This window comes from Kogia breviceps, chromosome 12 (assembly GCF_026419965.1).
Source record: "Kogia breviceps isolate mKogBre1 chromosome 12, mKogBre1 haplotype 1, whole genome shotgun sequence".
NCBI classification, from domain to species: domain Eukaryota; kingdom Metazoa; phylum Chordata; class Mammalia; order Artiodactyla; family Physeteridae; genus Kogia; species Kogia breviceps.
The window spans coordinates 34,552,781-34,574,461 of NC_081321.1; the positions used below are offsets into that span (position 1 = coordinate 34,552,781).

General features: G+C 35.2%; 2 protein-coding genes across 12 annotated transcripts in view; one reads left to right on the plus strand and one right to left on the minus strand.

Moving 5' to 3' along the window:
* The window catches only part of IRAK4 (interleukin 1 receptor associated kinase 4), a 47,542-nt gene that overhangs the window by 22,458 nt on the left and 3,403 nt on the right, over window positions 1-21,681 (plus strand). For 5 of the 10 annotated variants that reach the window (XM_067009126.1, XM_067009127.1, XM_059081616.2 and 2 more), the window contains 4 exons: window positions 2,150-2,333; window positions 3,256-3,318; window positions 5,503-5,661; window positions 5,792-6,946. In XM_067009126.1, coding sequence (XP_066865227.1) covers window positions 2,150-2,333; window positions 3,256-3,318; window positions 5,503-5,661; window positions 5,792-5,827 — 442 coding nt within the window. In that variant the 3' untranslated portion in view covers window positions 5,828-6,946. Of the gene's footprint in view, window positions 1-2,149; window positions 2,334-3,255; window positions 3,319-5,502; window positions 5,662-5,791; window positions 6,947-8,891; window positions 10,100-21,681 lie in introns of those variants that run through there. The other 5 variants (XM_067009124.1, XM_067009121.1, XM_067009119.1 and 2 more) reach the window with 2 other exon arrangements.
* The window catches only part of TWF1 (twinfilin actin binding protein 1), a 34,369-nt gene continuing 18,221 nt past the window's right edge, over window positions 5,534-21,681 (minus strand). The window contains exon 12 of one of the 2 annotated variants that reach the window (XR_010835792.1): window positions 5,534-5,622. The gene's annotated coding sequence lies outside the window, so the exon portion shown is untranslated. The remainder of the gene's footprint in view (window positions 5,623-21,681) is intronic. The other variant, XR_010835793.1, reaches the window with a different exon arrangement.

Here is a 21,681-nt window from a genome sequence, read left to right on the forward strand (position 1 = left end):
ATGTTGGAGCTGAAAGAAGTCTGAGCTGAAGACATCAATTTGTGTATTACTTGCATATAGGTGTTAATTGAAGAGCTATCATATAGTTGTCTGCACTTTAAGAGAGAACTAGATTAGGAAAAGTTCCCAAGATTTAGTCCTGAGGAACTTCAAGACTTAATGGCCAAGTAGAAGAGAATGAGTCTGAAAAGGAATCTAAGAAAGTATTGCAAGTAAGCTGAAACCCAGGAGATTGTGGTATCCCTGAGAAAAAAGAAAGAGAGTTTCCCAAGGACTAGTCAAAAATGTCAGTTGGTTTTTTAGAGGTCAGGATGAGGACTGAAAAATATGGCATTTTAAAAAAATGTTTAAATGAGGCATTTGATTAGTGCCATGAAGTCATTAGTGACTTTATGGAGACCTCCTTCCATGTAGTAATTGGGTCAGAATTCAGGTAGTAGTTGAGCAGAGAGTGGGAGCGAGAGAACTGAGAGGTGAGTATAGACAGTCTGATAAGACGTTTAGCCCATGAAGGGGGATAGCTGGAAATCAGTGTGTCATTCTGGAAGCTTTTTTTTAAGATGGCAGAGACTAAAGCATGTTTTTGTGTCTATGGGAAGAAGGAGGTGATAGAACAGAAGAGAGAAATGAGATAATTTATAGCATAATGTTCCTGAGAATGTAGAAAGGAGTCCAAGTAGAGGGACTGGCCTCAGATAAGAGAAGAGACACCATCTCCCATCCCTTACACATTGATGTATTCCAGTTGGTGTGTTCTTACCTCATCATCTCTTTGGTTCATCCTACGTATTCCTGCTGAGTGATATATTGACTTTAACTTCTACTCTCAAATCTGTATCATTAGCCTCCAGTCCTATATTTGCAGTGTTTACAGACCAAATCACCCCACCGAGATGTCCCACAGCAGCCCCTAAGTCAACATGTCAGAATGCACTCGTTCCTCTTCCAACCCAAGTTCTTCCTTCTGTATTTCTTTCCTAATCAAATTAAGTCAGTATTCATCCTGTCTCCCAAGCTAAAGACTTTCTCATTCCCCGTGTCATACAAATTACAAAGTTCTATTGAGTGTGCCTCAAAATTTGCACCTCCTTTTTCTCCCCAGCCTTTATTTACACTCTATCTCTTGTTTGCTTTATTACAAACTTTCCTGGTCATCCTTTAACCAGTCTGTACCAGTTCTCATCTATGCACGACTATACTGACAGGTTGTGGTCCTAAAAATCAAGTCTGATAACATCATTTCCCAACTATGAAACCATTAGCTGCTTTCCTGCTGCTCACAGGATAAAGTTCAAATTCTCCTCATGTTCCACTGACACCAGTTTCTTCAAATTGATCATATGTTTTTATGTTTTCATCACTGTGTTCATGTTGCTCCATTTGCCTGAGATGCCTTTCTTTCCTTCATTTAACCTCAAATTGTAACAATCCTTCAAGACTATGCACTTTTCACCTTCTACTTGGAGTTTTCTGCAGTTCTTCCAGACACATGGTTGTTTTCTCAGCATTTTGTGCCTAATATCACCATTATGAATACTTACTGGATTTTAAAAAATTATTCCTATACCTTTGTTACAGACAAGATTTGAAGAGAGCCCCCAAGCCCAGCCCTGAGCTTAAATACTATAAAACATTGGGGGTCCTCAATAAAGTTTTATTGAATGAAAGTATGAGTGTAGGAGCACATGCATAAAATGAATGAATGAAGATCTTTTAGCCATATTCTTTGCTCTTCAGAAGATTTCAGATAATACCCCCCAAGAAATGAAATAAATAATTAAGATACTTTGGTTGAAAATTTGTTTTTAAATGAATTGGGATATTTTAGGGAAGGAATTAAGAAGGGTGCTTTAGGACACTTCGAGAGAAGTTACCTTGTAATAAATTATTTGTGAAATAATAAAAATATCTCTCACTAATATCAACAGTTTTATTTCACTTTTATTCTCCTCAGAATTTCCCTCAAGAAACAATAAGGAAAAGAAGACAATTTTATTTCTCTTTAGCTTTAATCTGAAATTCTCATTTATTTACACAAATTTCGGGCTTTTATGATGTATATTATAAAATGGGAAACTATAAATACAAACATTCACACACCTACTTAAGGAACTATTCAATTTGCTTGAAAAGAAAAACTTTTTTTCAGTGCAAATATCTTACTAGATGAAGACTTTACAGCCAAAATATCTGACTTTGGGCTTGCACGGGCTTCTGAGAAGTTTGCCCAAACAGTCCTGACAAGCAGAATTGTGGGAACAACAGCTTATATGGCACCAGAAGCTTTGCGAGGAGAAATAACAGCCAAATCTGACATCTACAGCTTTGGTGTGGTAAGTTTCATATATATATATATATATATATATACACACAGACACATACACACACATATAAAATTATAAAATTATATATATAATTAGTAACAATAATCATTCTGGCTCTACTTATGAAATTGAAATAGAATATTTTGAATACACCTATGTTGCTTAGCTCTCTTACATAAAGATTAAAATTGTTCACTTTAACCTCTAGTTAAATGAGAAAGTTATGCCAACTACTCTGAATTTGTAAAACTTTTAAATTGATTTCTGAAATTACTGCAAGAAATAATTTTTTGCCACATGAATTAGTATGAAACTTGAATTAATGCATAAAACAAATTGTGTCATACAGTATGCACTTTAGTGTCATGTTTTAAAAGTGAAATATTTTTTGAAGGAAATATGCTTTGGCATTTTCTGATCTACCAGTCTGTTCCTAATAACTTTTATGATGGTATGAGGAGTGGGTGGGAGTGGTTGGAGAAACTGGGTGCTTCTTTATCTTATTTATTCATATGTGTTTCATTTATGGATATTTATCTTCATAGTACTGTGAAGTTAAGGCACAGGGTTCTAGGATATGCCTGAGGTTTAGAAAATAATATTCTCCTAAGAACCAGAGAAAATTATTCTTGTGAAAAATCCTCTGCAAGACAGGAAAAGCAGTGTCCAGAACACATGTTGAGGGGGTGCTGATTGTTTAGTAAGTTGCCAGTAGAAAAGAACTGCTTGTGGGTATGGGTGGGATCCGAGGTGTCCGGGAAGAAAGAGTGGTGAGAAATGACCACAGCTCGTGTTCTTTCCGCTTTCATGCCTAAAGGGCATAATGCCGTGGGTGGAAATTGTTCATCAGATTTCATAATCAAGAGCCATGTTCCTTCTAGTTTCTGTATGTTGTCTTGAGTCATATTAATGGATTTTACTTTCTTCTTAGGTTTTACTAGAAATAATAACTGGACTTCCAGCTGTGGATGAACACCGTGAACCTCAGTTATTGGTAATTGAAAGATTTCATTTTTTCCAATCCTTTTCTCTTTGCATTTAGAATCTAAATTTCTGTGCATGAATTTGGCATCTAGAAATGTCATTTTCTATTGGCAGTCTTTATGTTGGCAACTACATAGTGGCATATGGAAAGAGCATCAAATATTTCTAATCTCAGCTCTGCCTTGAAATGTTTGTGAAGATTGGAAAAGACACTTATATATTCTATGTTCTAGTTTCTTTGTGTCTAAAATCACAATAGAGCTATATGATTTCTGAGGTCTCCTCCAGTATATTTTTATTTTGTTACTTTCATGGTGATTACTAACAGCAGAGAGGAAAAGCAACATTTGCTTCCTTTGAAATTTATATCAGAACAGAATTGCTAATAAAATTCTTTATCCATTTCTATTATGGAGTATTTTTTTAATAAAGTTACCATAGAAAACTTTACCTGTGTGTTATATTAGGCATTCATTGACAATTATATAAATAGACTAACTGAATGCTAAAACTATAGGAAAATTATGCCATGCCTTTTTTTTTCCTATATATTAAATTTTAAGAACTTGGAGAGTCTTCTAATAAAATTAAAGACTTACAGAAATACCTACTACCATATATAAGTTTTTCTTAAAATTAGTTAAATAACTACACTGATTTTATTCTAATTTATATGTTCTAATGGAACAAACCAGTGTGACAAATTCAGACAACATGTGTATACCAGATTATTTCCCTAGAATGAGGATTAGAAAGTCAAAAGGTATAATATATTTGCTCAAAGGCTTGGTGCCCTACTTTTAAGAAATACCATAAGTATAATATCTCTATATTACAATATTGCTATAAGTGTCCCTTATAAAACTATATATTATAAAGCTTTCCATGGGTTCCTGGATATGTAGTAATGAATATTACATGCTATATAATATTTCACATTAAAATATATTTATAAAACATAATTGTGAAAAGTTAATATTTTTGTAATATTTCATAATATTTTACAGTAGCACATAGTGAAATTTTGTCTTATCGAAGAAATAAAATCCTCTGTCCCATTGGTTCTTGGAGGTCAGGAAAGAAGCCTGGGCTGGAGTTACAATTTTTGAGCTGTTCGTGTACAGGCATGCCAAAGCTTTGTGTGTTGATTGGGTTATACAGAGAAAGTATGTAGATTAAAAATATAGGAGGAAAAAATTACTGCAAAATAGGGTTTTAAATGACAAACTTATTCTCTCATAGTTCTGGAAGCCGGAAGTCTGAAATAAAAATTTTGTCAGGGCTACATTCCCTCTGGAGACTCTAGGGGAGAGTCTTCCCTTGCCTCTTCCAGCTTCCAGTGGCTGTTGACATTCCTTGACTTGTACGCACATCCCTCCAATTTTTGCCTCTGTGATCACATTGTCTTCTCCTTTGTTTCTTTTTTTCTTCTTTCTGTCTCTTAAACAGATGCTTGTCATTGGATTTAGGGCCCACCTGGGTAATCCAGGATGATCTCACCTCAAAATGCTTAGCTTAATTACATCTGCAAAGACCTTTTCTCCAAATACAGTCACATTCACAGGTTCTGGGGATTAGGACTTGGACATATCTTTTGGGGGGCCACCGCTTTACACCACTACATCATCCTACTCCTCCACCTTTCTCCCTATTGATTATCTTTTCATCGTGGCCCTGCCCCCTTTCTCCTCCTCCCTCTTTCTCTTTGATTCAACAGTGTGAATACGCATAGAGAAGTGTGCCTGTGCAGGGAGGGGCTCTGCATTCAGAAGCTGGAATTGCATCATCAGAAGCACAGCAAAGAAGCAGACCTCCTTGTGCTGGCTGCCAGTAAATACTACTGAGTACATGAGAGCAATTAGCTCAGTCACATAAATACAAAAACCAATCGGCAAATGGCTGAAAGTTTCTAGGAGGGAGGTATATGTGTATGCATAAGTAAGTAAGTAAGTAAATAAACAGAGTTTCTCCTAGATGTCTTCAATTTTTAATAAGGTTACAACGGTAGATAGTAAACTAAGAGTAAATGTTATTATGATGCAGATTAAATAATTTAAATGTATTCTTTTATAATATAATTGATAAGTTAATTATAATATAAACATTTATATTTATTTATAAATACATTTAAAAATTTATCTGATTTGTTTCCCTTTTATTTGACACTCTTAAAGTTTTAACATTTGTCTTAAAGTTGGATATTAAAGAAGAAATTGAAGATGAAGAAAAGACAATTGAAGATTATATTGATACGAAGATGAATGACATTGATTCCACTTCCATTGAAACTATGTACTCTGTTGCCAGTCAATGTCTACATGAAAAGAAAAATAAAAGACCAGACATTAAGAAGGTAATTTTTTTATATATATATTTTAAAAGTGAAGGAGGTGGGGTTTGTCATTTTTTCCTAAGTGTACATTTCAAACCAACTATTTAATGTGGTTCTTTTTGTTTTTTCTATCTTTCTTTCTTTATAAAAGGTTCAACAACTGCTGCAAGAAATCACAGCTTCTTAAAACTTTACTGTAATAGACTCTTGGCTTTTTATATACAGCTATCTAAATCATTTTTTAAACTAAGATTTTTTTTGTAAGCATTCTTCTTTACCTTTTACAAGGCAGCATGATGAAGTGCAGTGGTTATTGAAGCTTGTGTAGAACCCCCAATATATAGAACAAACAAAAGTAGAGCCGCCATAGCAACACTTAGCCCTACTTTCACTCTGAGGTCTTACCATAATCCCTGAGATCTCCTTGGAACCTTACCAAACACAGTATGAAAACTCAGAATTAGCAAAAAAGAGGAATGAACTATACGGTGAAAAGACCCTGGGCTGAAGCCCGACTCCACTACTAATTTTCTGTAAAGCTTTCAGCAACCTCTTAGCTGCTTTGAACCTTGGTTTTTCACCTGTAACGTTGGACTAATTATCTACTGTGCCTTTCTGACAGGTAGTCATGAAAATCAAATGATGCAGAATATGTACAGGCACTTTGTAACTTGTAAAGTGATATAAAATTTAATGTTTACATAAATGATTATAAAATCCTATTACAGTCATTTGTTTATAGGGTCATGTTCACAGTGTCCTATTTTAAGCAATCATTCACCATAAGCCAATTATGCCCTGATGATACTCCCATGATGACATGGCCATTGTTAGATTATGTTATATGGCAAATTTGAAAGAATTTTGCAGATGCAGTTATAGTCCCTCATCAGCTGACTTTGACTGTCAATAAGGAGATGCTGCTTTGGGGGTTGGACCTAATAAGGTGAGCTTAGAAGAGCTTACAAGAAGTCCAAGAGATTCTCCTGTAGGCCTTGAAGTAAGCTACCATGTTGTAGGAAGGCCACATTGGCTAAGATCTATGGATGGCCTTTAGGAGATGAAAGCTACCTTCCAGCTATCAGCCAGCAAGAAAAAATTGGAACCTTCTTTGTACAGCCTCAAGAAACTGAATTCTTCCAACAACCTAAATTAGCTTAAAAGAGTGCTCCAAACTTCAGATGATACCATAGCCCCCGCTGACACCTAAATTTCGGCCTTGTGAGACCCTCAGTAGCAAACATGGACTTCTGTGCCTGGACATGCAGAATTGTGAGATAATAAATAAGTTGCTATAAGCCACCAAGTTTGTGGTAATTTTTTATGCAGCAATAGAAAATGAATACAGATATTCTCATGATGATTCTCCCATGGGTATACCCCATCATGTTCACAGGTTCTGTCCACAATACCAAGTATCTGCAATTATTCATTCATTCAATAATCTTGGTATCATTAGTTCTTTCATTAACACACTCAAAACAAGAGTATGTAGAGTGAGCTATAGTAGAAGATGATCATCCTCTATATTGTACTGTTTAGACCTTCCTAAATGCTTTCTTGGAAAACAGAGATAGTATTGTTTTCAAATCACCTTTATAAACTAAGCATTTAAGCAAAAAACATTTGCTAGTTGAAAAGCAAAATAAATAAAATGACTTGGTCACATTAATCTCAATAGGAACTCACATAATTTGAGGCACAGTATGGCTTATAACCCTGAAAATAATAATGTTATTTTAAAATATAATGAGGGACTTCCCTGGTGGTCCAGTGGTTAAGACTCCATGCTCCCAATTCAGGGGACACGGGTTCGATCCCTGGTTGGGGAACTAAGATCCCTCATGCCCCGTGGCATGGCCAAATAAAATAAAATAATTTTAAAAACTTTTTAATAAAATATAATGAATTAACTATTACTTGAAATAAAAGCATATATGTAAAATGCCATGGATGTAGCTGTGGTTACGGGCTGTGACCAAACCATATTAAAAATTTTTAAATGAGTAACCTGTTTCATTGATTTTGAAAATTTCACAGTATAATTTGGTAGATGTTTCCATTCCATCAAATGGAATTGATATCAGACTTTCCAAAATTAGGCATGGCTTCTCTCTCAGGATAAGACTGTACCTTAACTCTTTTGAGAGCCACAATACAGTCAATCCAAGATTCCAAAGCAAGATTCCACACTGTTTCATTCCTGATGGTGTGTGATGCATGGTGGACCCTTGAACTTGTGTGACTCACTTAACTCTAGGAATGAACAGCAGGGGGGTTGCCCTCAGCTTGCAGCTGAGCAGGACTTGACTAAAGTTCTGAGGAGAATAATGTACAGGCTCTTTTCACTGTTTCCTCAAGGCAGAATTTAATGGCCTGTGGTGACATCTACTTGAAGCATTTTCTTAACTGCATTTGGAATATACTTCTCCCTAATCTTTTATAGAAACAGAAAAAAAATAGATTTTTGAAAAAAATGTTTGACAGGTTTTGATGTGAACTTTTAACGTTGCCTCTAACAACTGATGATTGTGCAAACCAATAAGTAATGAGACCACAGTAGAGAACCACTGGCCTACCCCATCTCCAGAAAGAACAACTGCCTTTTCCGCCATATTTCTGACCCATTGATTTGCGAGCTAGCCAACTAAAAGTTTTTAATTCTGAATTTCTCTCAATATGTTCTATGAGGAACAAGCAGATAATAGGAACAATTAGTCAATGTTTTGCTTTACTTTTCTGATATATAATTAAGACAAATTTAAGACATTCTAAAGCATTTATTGCTCTGATCATTTTTTTCTTCTATAGCTATATAAAATGGCTATAGATCCCAGCTATCTATGATCCCATTTTTCACTTTCAAAACAAGCATATATTTTATTTTTTCCAACTTTATGACAGTATAATTGACAAATAAAAATTGTATGTACTTAAGGTGTTCAAAGTGATAGTTTGATATATATCCCTCAGTATCCCCAGGGCATTCATTCTGGGACCCCTGTGGATACCAAAATCTATAGATTCTCAAGTCCCTTATATAAAATGATATAGTATTTGCATATAACCTATGCACATCCTCCTGTATACTTTGAATCATCTTTAGATTACTTATAGCATCCAGTACAATGTAAATGTGATGTAAATAGTTGTAAATACAATGTAAACATGTAAATAGTTGCCAATGTGGCAAATTCATTTTGCTTTTTTGAACTTACTGGAATATTTTTTCAAATATTTTCAATCCACAGTTGGTTGAATCCACAGACACAGAACCCATGGATACAGGGGGCCAACTGTACATTGTGAAATGATTACCACAATCAAGCTAACTAACACATCCACCACCTAACATAGTTACCTTTTTAGTTATTTTGATGTGTTGAGGCTACTTAAGATCTACTGTCTTAGCAAATTTCAAGTATACAATGCAGTGTTACTAACTATAGTCACCATGCTGTACTTTAGATCCCCAAAACTTACTTATTTTGTAAACAAAAGTTTAACCCTTTGACCAATCTCTCCCCATACTCCTTTAAAGCTTGTACTATTCCACTATATGAATGGACACAATTAGGACTGGCTTTTTAATCATTCAAATTCTAGTCTCAAAAATAGTATGGAGGCAACAACAGTGAATCTCCAAAATTAATGCTAAGATTTCATTTCTCGGATGAAATTAGGAAAACTCATTTTATGAAATATTCTCACCTAAAACAAAAATCAGTAAATTAATTCATCAAATATTTATTCATTGTCTTCTGTGGTCCAGACACTTGTAAAAGTAATGTACATATCCAAAGTTCCTGTTCTCCAGGAGCTTGTTCTCAAGAGAAAGTCTCTGTTCAGATGGAGATGATAATATACAAGTAAATAAGTAAGACAATATCAGATAGTGATAAGTGTTAAGGAAACGTTAAAACTATGTATAGTGGGCTTCCCTGGTGGCGCAGTGGTTGAGAGTCTGCCTGCTGATGTGGGGGACACGGGTTCATGCCCCGGTCTGGGAGGATCCCACGTGCCACGGAGCGGCTAGGCCTGTGAGCCATGGCCACTGAGCCTGCGCATCCAGAGCCTGTGCTCCGCAACGGGAGAGGCCACAACAGTGAGAGGCCTGCATACCGCAAAAAAACCCAAAAACAAAATAACTATGTATTGTGATAGATTCCCTTGGCTAAGAATGTTTAACAACACCCAAGCTAAAAAAAAAAGGAAAGAAAGAAAAGAAAAGAAGGAAGGGAAGGAGGGAAGGGAGGAAGGAAGGGAGGGAGGGAGGAAGAAGGAGAGAGAGAGAGAGAGAGAGAGAGAGAGAAGAAGGGAGGGAGAGAGAGAGAGAGAGAGAGAGAGAGAAAGAAAGAAAGAAAAGAGAGAAAGAGAAAGGAAAAAAGAATGGAAAAAAGAAAAAGAAAAAAATGAAGGAAGGAACAAAAATGGAAAGAAGGAAGAAAAAGAAAGAAAAGAAAGAGAAAGAAAAAGGAAAGTAAGGCAGGCTACCAGTGTGTAGTCTCAGAAATGACTAGAATGTACTGTAACTTAAAAAAAATAATAAATCCTAAACTGAATCAAGTTTTATTTGCATGTTAGACTGTGTTATCAGAGACCTTTGGGTCAGCAATGATCCAAGAAGAAGACATTGTCACAAAGTTTCTACTACTATCCTGGGAAAAGGAATACTGTGTTTCAGATTATGTCAGATATTTTCCTCTACTGGATATTTATACATCAGGGTAATTTGGTGAAGATAGTGGTTAAAGTCATCTAATCTGTTTGCTTCACACTAATGCCATGTTTATCTGGCAGGCTTTTCTTTTCATTTTGATTTTTTGTCTGGATTTGCCTTTTGGAAGATAATGCACAGTGGCAAAGACTGTTATAACCTACGTATCAATTTCTATTACAGAATGTATTTTTATGATTAGTAAAATCACATTCTGGTTTATACTGAAGTCTTTTGAAAGTTTAGGTAGTATGAATTAAATCTTCAGAGATTGATCATCTCAGGCTGTCCCACAATGCTGATATCTAAACTCTAGACTGTGACTGGCCCCTTCTTCTGCGACAGCCATTCTAATTGCCAGATGGTGTCTTCACCTCTTTTAAGAATTAGAAAGGAGGTAATGCTACAGTGGCAATCATTTTGCAGTATATAAGTGTATCAAATCAACATGTTGTACACCGTAAATTTACACAGTATTATAATGTGGACGGACCTAGGGTCTGTCATACAGAGTGAAGTAAGTCACAAAGAGAAAAACGAATATCATATATTAATGCATATATGTGGAATCTAGAAAAATGGTACAGATGAACCTATTTGCAGGGCAGGAATAGAGACACAGACATAGAGAACAGGTGGGTGGACACAGAGGGGGAAGGGGAGGGTGGCATGAATTGGGAGATTAGGATTGACATATATACACTACCATGTGTAAAATAGATAGCTGGTGGGAACCTGCTGTATCGCATAGGGAGCTTAGCTCTGTGCTCTGTGATGACCTAGATGGGTGGGTTGGAGGGGGTTGGGAGGGAGTTCCAAGAGGGAGGGGATATATGTACACATATAGCTGATTCACTTCGTTGTACAGCAGAAATTAACAACATTGTAAAGCAATTATACTCCAATTAAAAACAAAAATAAAAGTTTAAATGAATACTACATTCTTAGCCCATCTTCCCCTTTATAAAATATCTAAATAATGATAGAACTTTTATAGTAAAGAGATGCATATCACCATTATATATCTTAGAGGAAGACTAGAATCCTTTAGAGCAATAACAGAGTTTGACTATTATAAGTTAATGAGTGGCCTTAAAACTGTTGGCATACTGACCAATATCTGTTTAAAAATAAATTCAATGTCACTTCCATTAGTGGCATGCATTGGTCAAATATTCTTAAATCAATTCATAAGTTAGTGGAGGGAACATGCTATATCTTACTCTGTTAAACATATTAGAAAGCCCTGCCATACCAAGATTCTTTTATTGCCAAGAAACATCAATAATAGCATCTGCCCTTAAATATACAGGCCTGGAAAATGGCAAAGGAGCTCTAAAAATTCTCCTCCCCATAAAAAAATTAGAAAAGGCTAGCAAAAATTGTCAAAATTGACTTTTTCAGAACTGAAAGCTAATCAAAGGTTTGCAGCAACTCCAAGAGCATTTCTTCAAGAAAACAGCTGAATCTCAGTAAGAACAACAAGCTTTGTGGCATTTTAACTTATGCTAGTCCTATCTGCTGCTTCCTAGCTCAGAGGTAGCCTTGAAAATAACAGCCCACATTTTTGGTACCAGAGGGAACAGAACAGAGCTGGAGCTCTTCAAAGCCTGGTTCTGAAAGAACTGTAATTATTTGACCTGTCTGGAGGTTCCCTGGAAGACCCCATTCAAAGGCTTATCTTTTTTGACCTGAGTAAAGCTAACCTAGCACTAAAAGCCTCTATGTGGAGTCATTTGTCAAAACCATTTACTGGCAAATGTTTTAATCATAGCTGCCTGAGGTGATGAATAACCACTGGGACGAACAATAGGCTAAAAAGCTTAAAAGGAAAAGCTGAAAAGAAGATGTGCATTATGGCTTTGAAAGTCTCCAATGTATTTGTGGGAACCCAGAAAGCCATGCACATATGTAAGACTGTGTGCATACTCAAAAAACCTGAGAAGGTCCTAAGCTCTAACCTCTGGCTGACCTTCAGGCTCTGTACAAGTAGGAAGTGAAAGCTAAGGCAGAGTCTAAACTGCCTGACTGAGTGTGGATGGTGTGTCTCAACATGAACACAAAGCCTGTAGCAAAAACTGGGGCATTTATTGGTTTCAGATGTTTAAGGAATCTCTGTCCATTCATTAGCTGATGTCTAAGCTGAGTTGAGATTTCAGTGGACACACATCACAAAAAATACAGACTTTACAAAATTAGCTCATAAAGTCACTAAATAAACAAAAACTAAAACAATTAGCAACAACAACAAACCTTGGGGAGGGGCAGTCTGATGTCCAGAGTTTCCACATTATATTATTTTAAATTCTCAGCTTTCAGTAAAAATATACTAGACATGCAAGGAACAGCAAAGTATGGCTCATACCCAGGAAAAAAGAAAGTCCATAGAAGCTGTACTTAAGGAAGCCCAGATGTTGTGCTTACTAGACAAAGACTTTAAATCAGCTATTTTAAATATGTACAAGAGTTAAAGGAAATTGTGGATAAAGAATTAAAGGAGACTGTGAGAACAGTGTCTTACCAAATAGATGATATCAATAAAGAGATATAAATTTAGAGAAGTTCCAAAGTTGAAAAGTACAATAACTGGAATGACAAATTCATCAGAGGGCCTAACTAGCAGATTTGAGCAGGCAAAAAAACAAAGAGTTATCAATCTTGAATAAATCAATTGAGGAACAGAATGAAAAAAGAAAGAAGAAAACTGAGCAGATCCTCAGAGACCTGCATGGTAGCTTCAAGGTAACCACCATATGTATAATGGCAGTTCCAGAGGAGAGGTGAGAAAGTACTGGAAAGAATATTTGAAGACTGAATGGCCAAAAACTTACCAAATTTTATGAAAAATATTAAGTCACACTACCAGGAAAGTAAGAACTGCAAGTAGAATCAACTCAAAGAGATCTTACTCTTAAACACAGAAAAATCAAAGACAATCTTGAAAGCAACAAGAAACAAGAGATTTAGCAGGTATAAGGGATCCTCAATAGGATTATTATCTGATTCTCCATCAGAAACCATGGAGATCAGAAGGCATGATATATTCAAGTGCTGAAAGAAAAAGAATTTCAACCAGTAATTCTAACAAAACAATCCTAAAATATTGAAGGAGAAAATAAGACATTCACAGATAAATAAAAGTTGAGAGAACTTGTCACAAGAAAATCTGCCCTTTGAGAAAAGAGGAAGTCCTTCAAGCTGAAATGAGAGAACACTAGAGACTAAATAAAATCCACAGGAAGAAATAAAAAGCACCAGTAAAGATACTACAAAGGTAAACATAAAAGACATTAAAATGTATTTTTTTTTCTGACTAAAGCAAATAATTATGCCATGAAGCAATAATTAAAAATCTGGGGCTTCTCTGGTGGCACAGTGGTTGAGAGTCTGCCTGCTGATGCAGGGGACACAGGTTCATGCCCCAGTCCGGGAAGACCCCACATGCCGCAGAGTGGTTGGGCCTGTGAGCCATGGCCACTGAGCCTGTGCGTCTGGAGCCTGTGCTCCACAATGGGAGAGGCCACAACAGTGAGAGGCCCATGTAATGCAAAAAAAAAAAAAAAAAAAAAAAATCTGTGTTGGCAGACACACAATGTGTAAAGATATAAATTGTATGACAGTAATGGTTCAAAGGAGGGGGCTGGGCACAGATCTACACAGGAACAAATTTTCTGTATATTACTGAAATTAAGTTTATATTACTCAAAGCTATATTTTTTATAAGTTAAGATGTTAATTGTAATCCCCAGGACAGCACTAAGAGAATAACTAAGAAAACATGGAAAAAGAAAGAACAAGAAAATTAAAATACATAGAATATATATATAAATTTGCCCCTCACTTCCTGCATTACTGCCTTCTTTTGGGTTATACATATCTTTATACATAATAATATATATTATAAAGTATTTATATTTATTATATATATGTTTATAATATATAACATGTTATATTTAATATATTAAATATTACATTATATTATAATATATATTAATATTGTGTATAAAATATATCAATATTATGTATAAAATATATACTATATTACATATATTTTATATAAATATATATTATAATAGATATATAATATATAAAAGTATATAACATTATATATAATATATTGCATATTACATATATTAATAAATATATTGTATTATACTATATTATATAAATAATATATGTATTGTATACTACATTATATATATAATATGTAATATAATATATATTTTTAAATATATGCATAATACATTATAATAAATATGTAATATAATATAACATACATATATATGTACTTTATATATAATAATATGTAATATAATATATTTTATAATATATATATTAAATATATAACATAATATATAATATATTGGGGTGGAGTCAAGATGGCAGAGTAGGAGTATGTGGAGTTTGAGTCTTCTCACAACTAGGGCACCTACTAGGTTCTGGTGGGGGACCTCAGACACCTAAGGGGATGGGAGGAATCTCCACACAACCAGGTAAGATATGGGAGGGAAGGGGGGGAGGGAAAGCAGAGGTGGGATGGGACCAGTGCCCCTGAGGGGGTGCTGGGGGAGGGGAGAGGTTCCCACGAGTGGAGCGGCCCACTCACAGCAAGGAGATCAGCAAGGACAGAGAGGGACCTTTGCAGGATCAGGGGATCAGAGAGGAATGTGACCAACATCTCCCCTGCCTGCTCAGGCCCTGGTGAGCCTGCTGGAGTCCCGAGTCTGAACCGTCACCCTTTGGGGCCCCTCCAGCCATGCAGGTCCTGGGCCTGAGCACAGAACGTACACAGGACCTGGCAGCCCAAGTGTGGCCCCTGACAGGGCCTCCTCTGGCCAAGTGGATCCAGGCAGGCCGAGCAGGCCTCCTGGCTGCACCAGCCCCTGTGGGTGTGCTTGTGGAGGCCGACACCCCAGTTGGTGTGCACGGGCACATGTGCTCTGGGCCAGTTTCAGGAAGAGATGTTGGTGAGAGGAATACGCAGAGGTAGGGCTGACACAGCAGGTCCAAAGACCTACCTAAAGATCTTGGAGGCCTACCAGGGAGGCAGGGGGAGGCTGTAGCTCACCACTGGGGCCAGGACACTAATTGAGGAGACACCAGGGTATTACTTTTTAAAAATCTTTTATTCTTATTTTATTTATTTATTTATTTATTTTATTTTTCTTTCTTTCTTTCTTTCTTTATTGCTGTTGTGGTTCTGTTTTGCTTTGTTTTTGTTTCATTCTTATTGTTATTTTTCCTAATATATTTTTTATTTTTATACTTTTATATTATTCTTTATTCTTTGTTATTGTTCTGCTCTTTTTTATTTGTTGATTTTTTTCTCTCTTTTTTTTTTTTTTTTTTTGCTGTGCCACATGGTTTGCAGCTTCTTGGTTCCCAGTCCAGTGGTTGGGCCTGAACTCCTGTAGTAAGAGCACTGAGTCCAAGCTGCTGGACCAGCAGAGAACATCAGGTCCGAGTGATATTAATCAGTGTGAGGTCTCCCGGAGGTCCTCATCTCGGCACCAAGACCTGGCTCCACCCAACTGCCTGCAAATTCCAATGCTGGACACCATAGGCCAAACAACCAGCAAGACAGGAACACAGCCCCACCCATCAAAAAAAAAAAAAAAAAAGACGACAAAAAAATATGTCACAGACAAAGGAGAAAGGTAAAAACCTACAAGACCAAATAAGTGAAAAGGAAATAGGCAAACTACCTGAAAAAGAATTCAGAATAATGATAGTAAAGATGATCCAAAATCTTGAAATAGAATGGAGGCATGGATCGAGAAAATATGACAAATGATTAACAAGGACCTAAAAGAACTAAAAAACAAACAGTGATGAACAACACAATGAATGAAATGGAAAATACACTAGAGGGAATCAATAGCAAAATAACTGAGACAGAAGAATTAATAAGTGAGCTGGAAGACAGAATGGTGGAAATGACTGCCAAGGAGCAGAATAATGAAAAAAGAATGAAAAGAAATAAGGACAGTCTCGGAGACCTCTGAGACAACATTAAATGAACCAACATTTGAATTATGAGTCCCAGAAGAAGAAGACAAAGAGAAAGGGTCTGAGAAAATATCTGATGAGATTACAGTCAAAAACCCTGTAACATGGGAAACGAAATAGCCATCCAAGCTCAGGAAGCACAAAGAGTCCCATACAGGATAAACGCAAGGAGAAACACACCCACACGCATATTAATCAAACTAACAAAAATTAAATTCAAAGAAAAAACACTGAAAGCAGCAAGGAAAAAGGAAAAAATAACATATAAGGGAATCCCCATAAAGTTATCAGCTGATCTTTCAGCAGAAACTCTGCAGGCCAGAAGGGAGTGGCAGGACATAATTAAAAGAATGAAAGGGAAAAACCTACAGCCAAGATTACTCCACCCAGCAAGGATCTCATTCAGACCTGACAGAGAAATCAAAACCTTTACAAGCAAGCAAAAGCTAAGGGAATTCAGCACCACCAAACCAGCCTTACAACAAATGCTAAAGGAACTTCTCTAGGTAGGAAACACAAGAAAAAAAAATAGACCTACAAAAACAAACTCAAAACAATAAAGAAAATGGTAATAGGAATATACATATAGATAATTATCTTAAATGCAAATGGCTTAAATGTTCCAACCAACAGACACAGACTGATTGAACAGAAACAAAACTAAGACTCATATATATGCTATCTACAAGAGACCCACTTCAGACCTAGAGACACATATAGACTGAAAGTGAGGGGCTGGAAGAATATATTCCATGCAAATGGAAATGAAAAGAAAGCTGGAGTAGCAATACTTATATGAGACAAAATAGACTTTAAAACAAAGACTGTTACAAGAGATAAGGAAGGACACTATTTAATGGTCAAGGGATCAATCCAAGAAGAAGATATAACAATTGTAAATATTTATGCACCCAACATAGGGCACCTCAATACATAAGGCAAATGCTAACAGCTATAAAAGGGGAAATCAACCGTAACACAATCATAGTAGGGGACTTTAACACCCCACTTTCATCAATGGACAGATCATCCAAACTGAAAATATATAAGGAAACACAAGCTTTAAATGACATTAAACAAGATGCACTTAATTGATATTTGTAGGACATTCCATCCAACAACAACAGAATACACTTTCTTCTCAAGTGCTCATGGAACATTCTCCAGGATAGATCTCATCTTGGGTGACAAATCAAGCCTCAGTAAATTTAAGAAAATTTAATTGTATCAAGCATCTTTTCTGACCACAACGCTATGAGATTAGAAAGCAATTACAGGAGAAATACTGTAAAAAACACAAACACATGGAGACTAAACAATATGCTACAAAATAACCAAGAGATCACTGAAGAAATCAAAGAGGAAATCAAAAACACATAGAAACAAATGACAATGAGAACACATGACCCAAAACCTATGGGATGCACCAAAAGCAGTCCTAAGAAAGAAGTTTACAGCAAACTAATCCTACCTCAAGAAAAAAGAAAAATCTCAAACAACCTAATCTTACACCTAAAGCAACTGGAGAAAGAACAAACAAAACCCAAAGTTAGTAGAAGGAAAGAAATCACAAAAATCAGAGCAGAAATAAATGAAATAGAAGTGAAGAAAACAGTAGCAAAAATTAATGAAACTAAAAGCTGGTTCTTTGACAAGATAAACAAAATAGGTAAACCTTTAGCAGACTCATCAAGAAAAAGAGGGAGAGGACTCAATAAAATTAGAAATGAAAAAGGAGAAGTTACAACTGACACTGCAGAAATACAAAAAATCATAAGAGACTACTACAAGCAACTCTATGCCAATAAAATGGACAACCTGGAAGAAAGGGACAAATTCTTAGAAAGGTACAACCTTCTAAGACTGAACCAGGAAGAAATAGAAAATATAAACAGACCAATCACAAGTAATGAAATTGAAACTGCTATTAAAAATCTTCCAAAAAACAAAAGTCCAGGACCAGATGGCTTCACAGGTGAATTCTATCAAACATTTATAGAAGAGCTGACACCTATCCTTCTCAAACTCTTCCCAAAAACTGCAGAGAAAGGAACACTCCCAAGCTCATTCTACAAGGCCACCATCACCCTGATAACAGAACCAGACAAAGATATCACAAAAAAAGAAAATTACAGACCAATATCACTGATGAACATAGACGTAAAAATCTTCCACAAATACTAGCAAACAGAATCCAACAAGATGATAAAAGGATCATACACCATGATCAAGTGGGATTTATCCCAGGGATGCAAGGACTCTTTAATCCATGCAAATCAATCAATGTGATACACCATATTAACAAATTAAAGAAGAAAAACTATATGATCATCTCAATAGATGCAGAAAAGCTTTTGATAAAATTCAACCCCCATTTATGATAAAAACTCTCCAGAAAGTGGGAATAGAGAGAACCAACCTCAACATACTAAAGGCCATATACAACAAACCCACAGCAAACATCATTCTCTGTGGTGAAAAACTGAAAGCATTTCCTCTAAGATCAGGAACAAGACAAGGATGTCCACTTTTGCCACTATTATTCAACATAGGTTTGAATATATTTTGGATAGGGGCAGTCCTAGCCCATGGGATTCAGAGAAAAAAGAGAAATAAAAGGAATCCAAATTGAAAAAGAAGTAAAACTGTCACTAGTTGCAGATGACATCATACTATACATAGGAAATCCTAAAGATGCCACCAGAAAACTACTAGAGCGAATCAATGAATCTGGTAAAGTGGCAGGATACAAAATTAATGTACGGAAATCTCCTGTATTCCTACACACTAACAACAAAAGATCAGAAGGAGAAATTAAGGGAACAATCCCAAATACCATAGCAACAAAAAGAATAAAATAACTAGGAATAAACCTACCTAAGGAGGTAAAAGACCTGTACTAAGAAAACTACAAGACAGTGATGAAAGAAATCAGAGATTACACAAACAGATGGAGAGATATATCATGTTCTTGGATTGCAAGAATCAATATTGTGAAAATGATTATACACTACCCAAAGTAATGTACAGTTTAAGTGCAATCCCTATCAAATCACCAGTGTCATTTTTCACAGAGTTAGAAGAAAATTTTCTACAATTTGTATAGAAACACAAAAGACCCCGAATAGCCAAAGCAATCATGATAAAGAAAAATGGAGTTGGAGGAATCAGGCTCCCTGACTTCAGACTATACTACAAAGCTACAGTAATCAAGACAGTATGGTACTGGAGCAGAAACAGAAATATGGCTCAATGGAACAGGATAGAAAGCCCAGAGATAAACCCACACACCTATGGTCACATAATCTATGACAAAGGAGGCAACAATATACAATGGAGAAAAGACAGTCTCTTCAATAAGTGATGCTGGGAAAACTGGACAGCTTCATATAAAATAATGAAATTAGAACACCCCTTAAGATGATATACAAAAATAAACTCAAAATGGATTAGAGACCTAAATGTAAGACTGGACACTATAAAACTCTTAGAGGAAAACATAGGAAGAACATTCTTTGACATAAATCACACCAAGATCTTTTTTGATCCACCTCCTAGAGTAATGGAAATAAAAGCAAAAATAAGCAAATGGGACCTAATCAAACTTAAAAGATTTTGCAGAAGAAAGAAAACCATAAACAACATGAAAAGACAACCTTCAGAATGGGAGAAAATATTTGCAAATGATGCAACTGACAAGGGATTAAGCTCCAAAACATACACACAGCTCATGCAGCTCAATATCAAAAAAACAAACCAATCAAAAATGGGCAGAAGACCTAAGTAGACATTTCTCCAAAGAAGACATACAGATGGCCAAGAGGCACATGAAAAGATGTTCAAAATCACTAATTATTAGAGAAATGCAGATCAAAATTCAATGATGTATCACCTCACTGGTCAGAATGGCCATTATCAAAAAATCTATTAAAAATAAATGCTGGAGAGGATGTGGAGCAAAGGGAACCCTCTTGTATTGTTGGTAGGAATATAAATTGATACAGCCACTATGGAGAACAGTATGGAGGTTCCTTAAAAACCTAAAAATAGAACTATCATCTGACCCAGCAATCCTATTACTGGGCATATACCCTGAGAAATCCATAATTCAAAAAGACACATGCACCCCAATGTTCATTGCAGCATTATTTACAATAGAAGGACATGGAGGCAACCTAAATGTCCATTGACAGATGAATGGATAAAGATGTGGTATATATATACAATGGAATATTACTCAGCCATAAAAAGGAACAAAAGTGGGTCATTTGCAGAGATGTGGATGGACTTAGACTCTGTCATACAGAGTGAAGTAAGTCAGAAAAAGAAAAACAAATATCATATATTAATGCATACATGTGGAATCTAGAAAAATGGTACATATGAACCTATCTGCAGGGCAGGAATAGAGATGCAGATGTAGATAACAGACATATGGACACAAGGTGGCGAAGGGGGGTGGGATGAATTGGGAGATTAGGATTGACATATATACACTACCATGTGTAATACAGATAGCTAGTAGGAACATGCTGTATAGCATAGGGAGCTCAGCTCAGTGCTCTGGCGTGACCAAGATGGGTGGGATGGGGGGGTGGGAGGGAGCTCCTAGATGGAGAGGATATATGCACACATATAGGTGATTCAGTTTGTTGTAGAGCGGAAATTAACACAACATTGTAAAATAACTATACCCCAATGAAAAATATATATAAGGCTAATATAATATATAACGTATATTTTATATAATATATAATATATACCATATAAATAAAATTAAATAATGTATATTATACATGTATATTATATAATATACATTATAAACATTATTAATATATATCATATATATTATATATTTATTACTATATATCAATTATATAAATATTATATAATAGATATGTAATATACATTATAATATACATATGACATATATATTTATATATTAATATCTCATATATAATATGTATATTATGAATAATATAATTTATACATATAATTTATATAATATAAATATGTGTAATATATAATTATATATTTTTATAATTAAACATATTTTATACATATAGATATATTATTATATTATATATAATATATAAATATATATTTTTACATTATATTTTTGTTTTCATATATATAATATATATATTATATTTTATAATATACATTATATACATTTTAGATATAAATGATTGACAATATATTAAAATTTATATATGTAATATATAATTATATATAATTATATCTTACATCATAATATATTACATATAATATATAGTATATTTACTGTATATAATATATAAAAATATATACTTTTT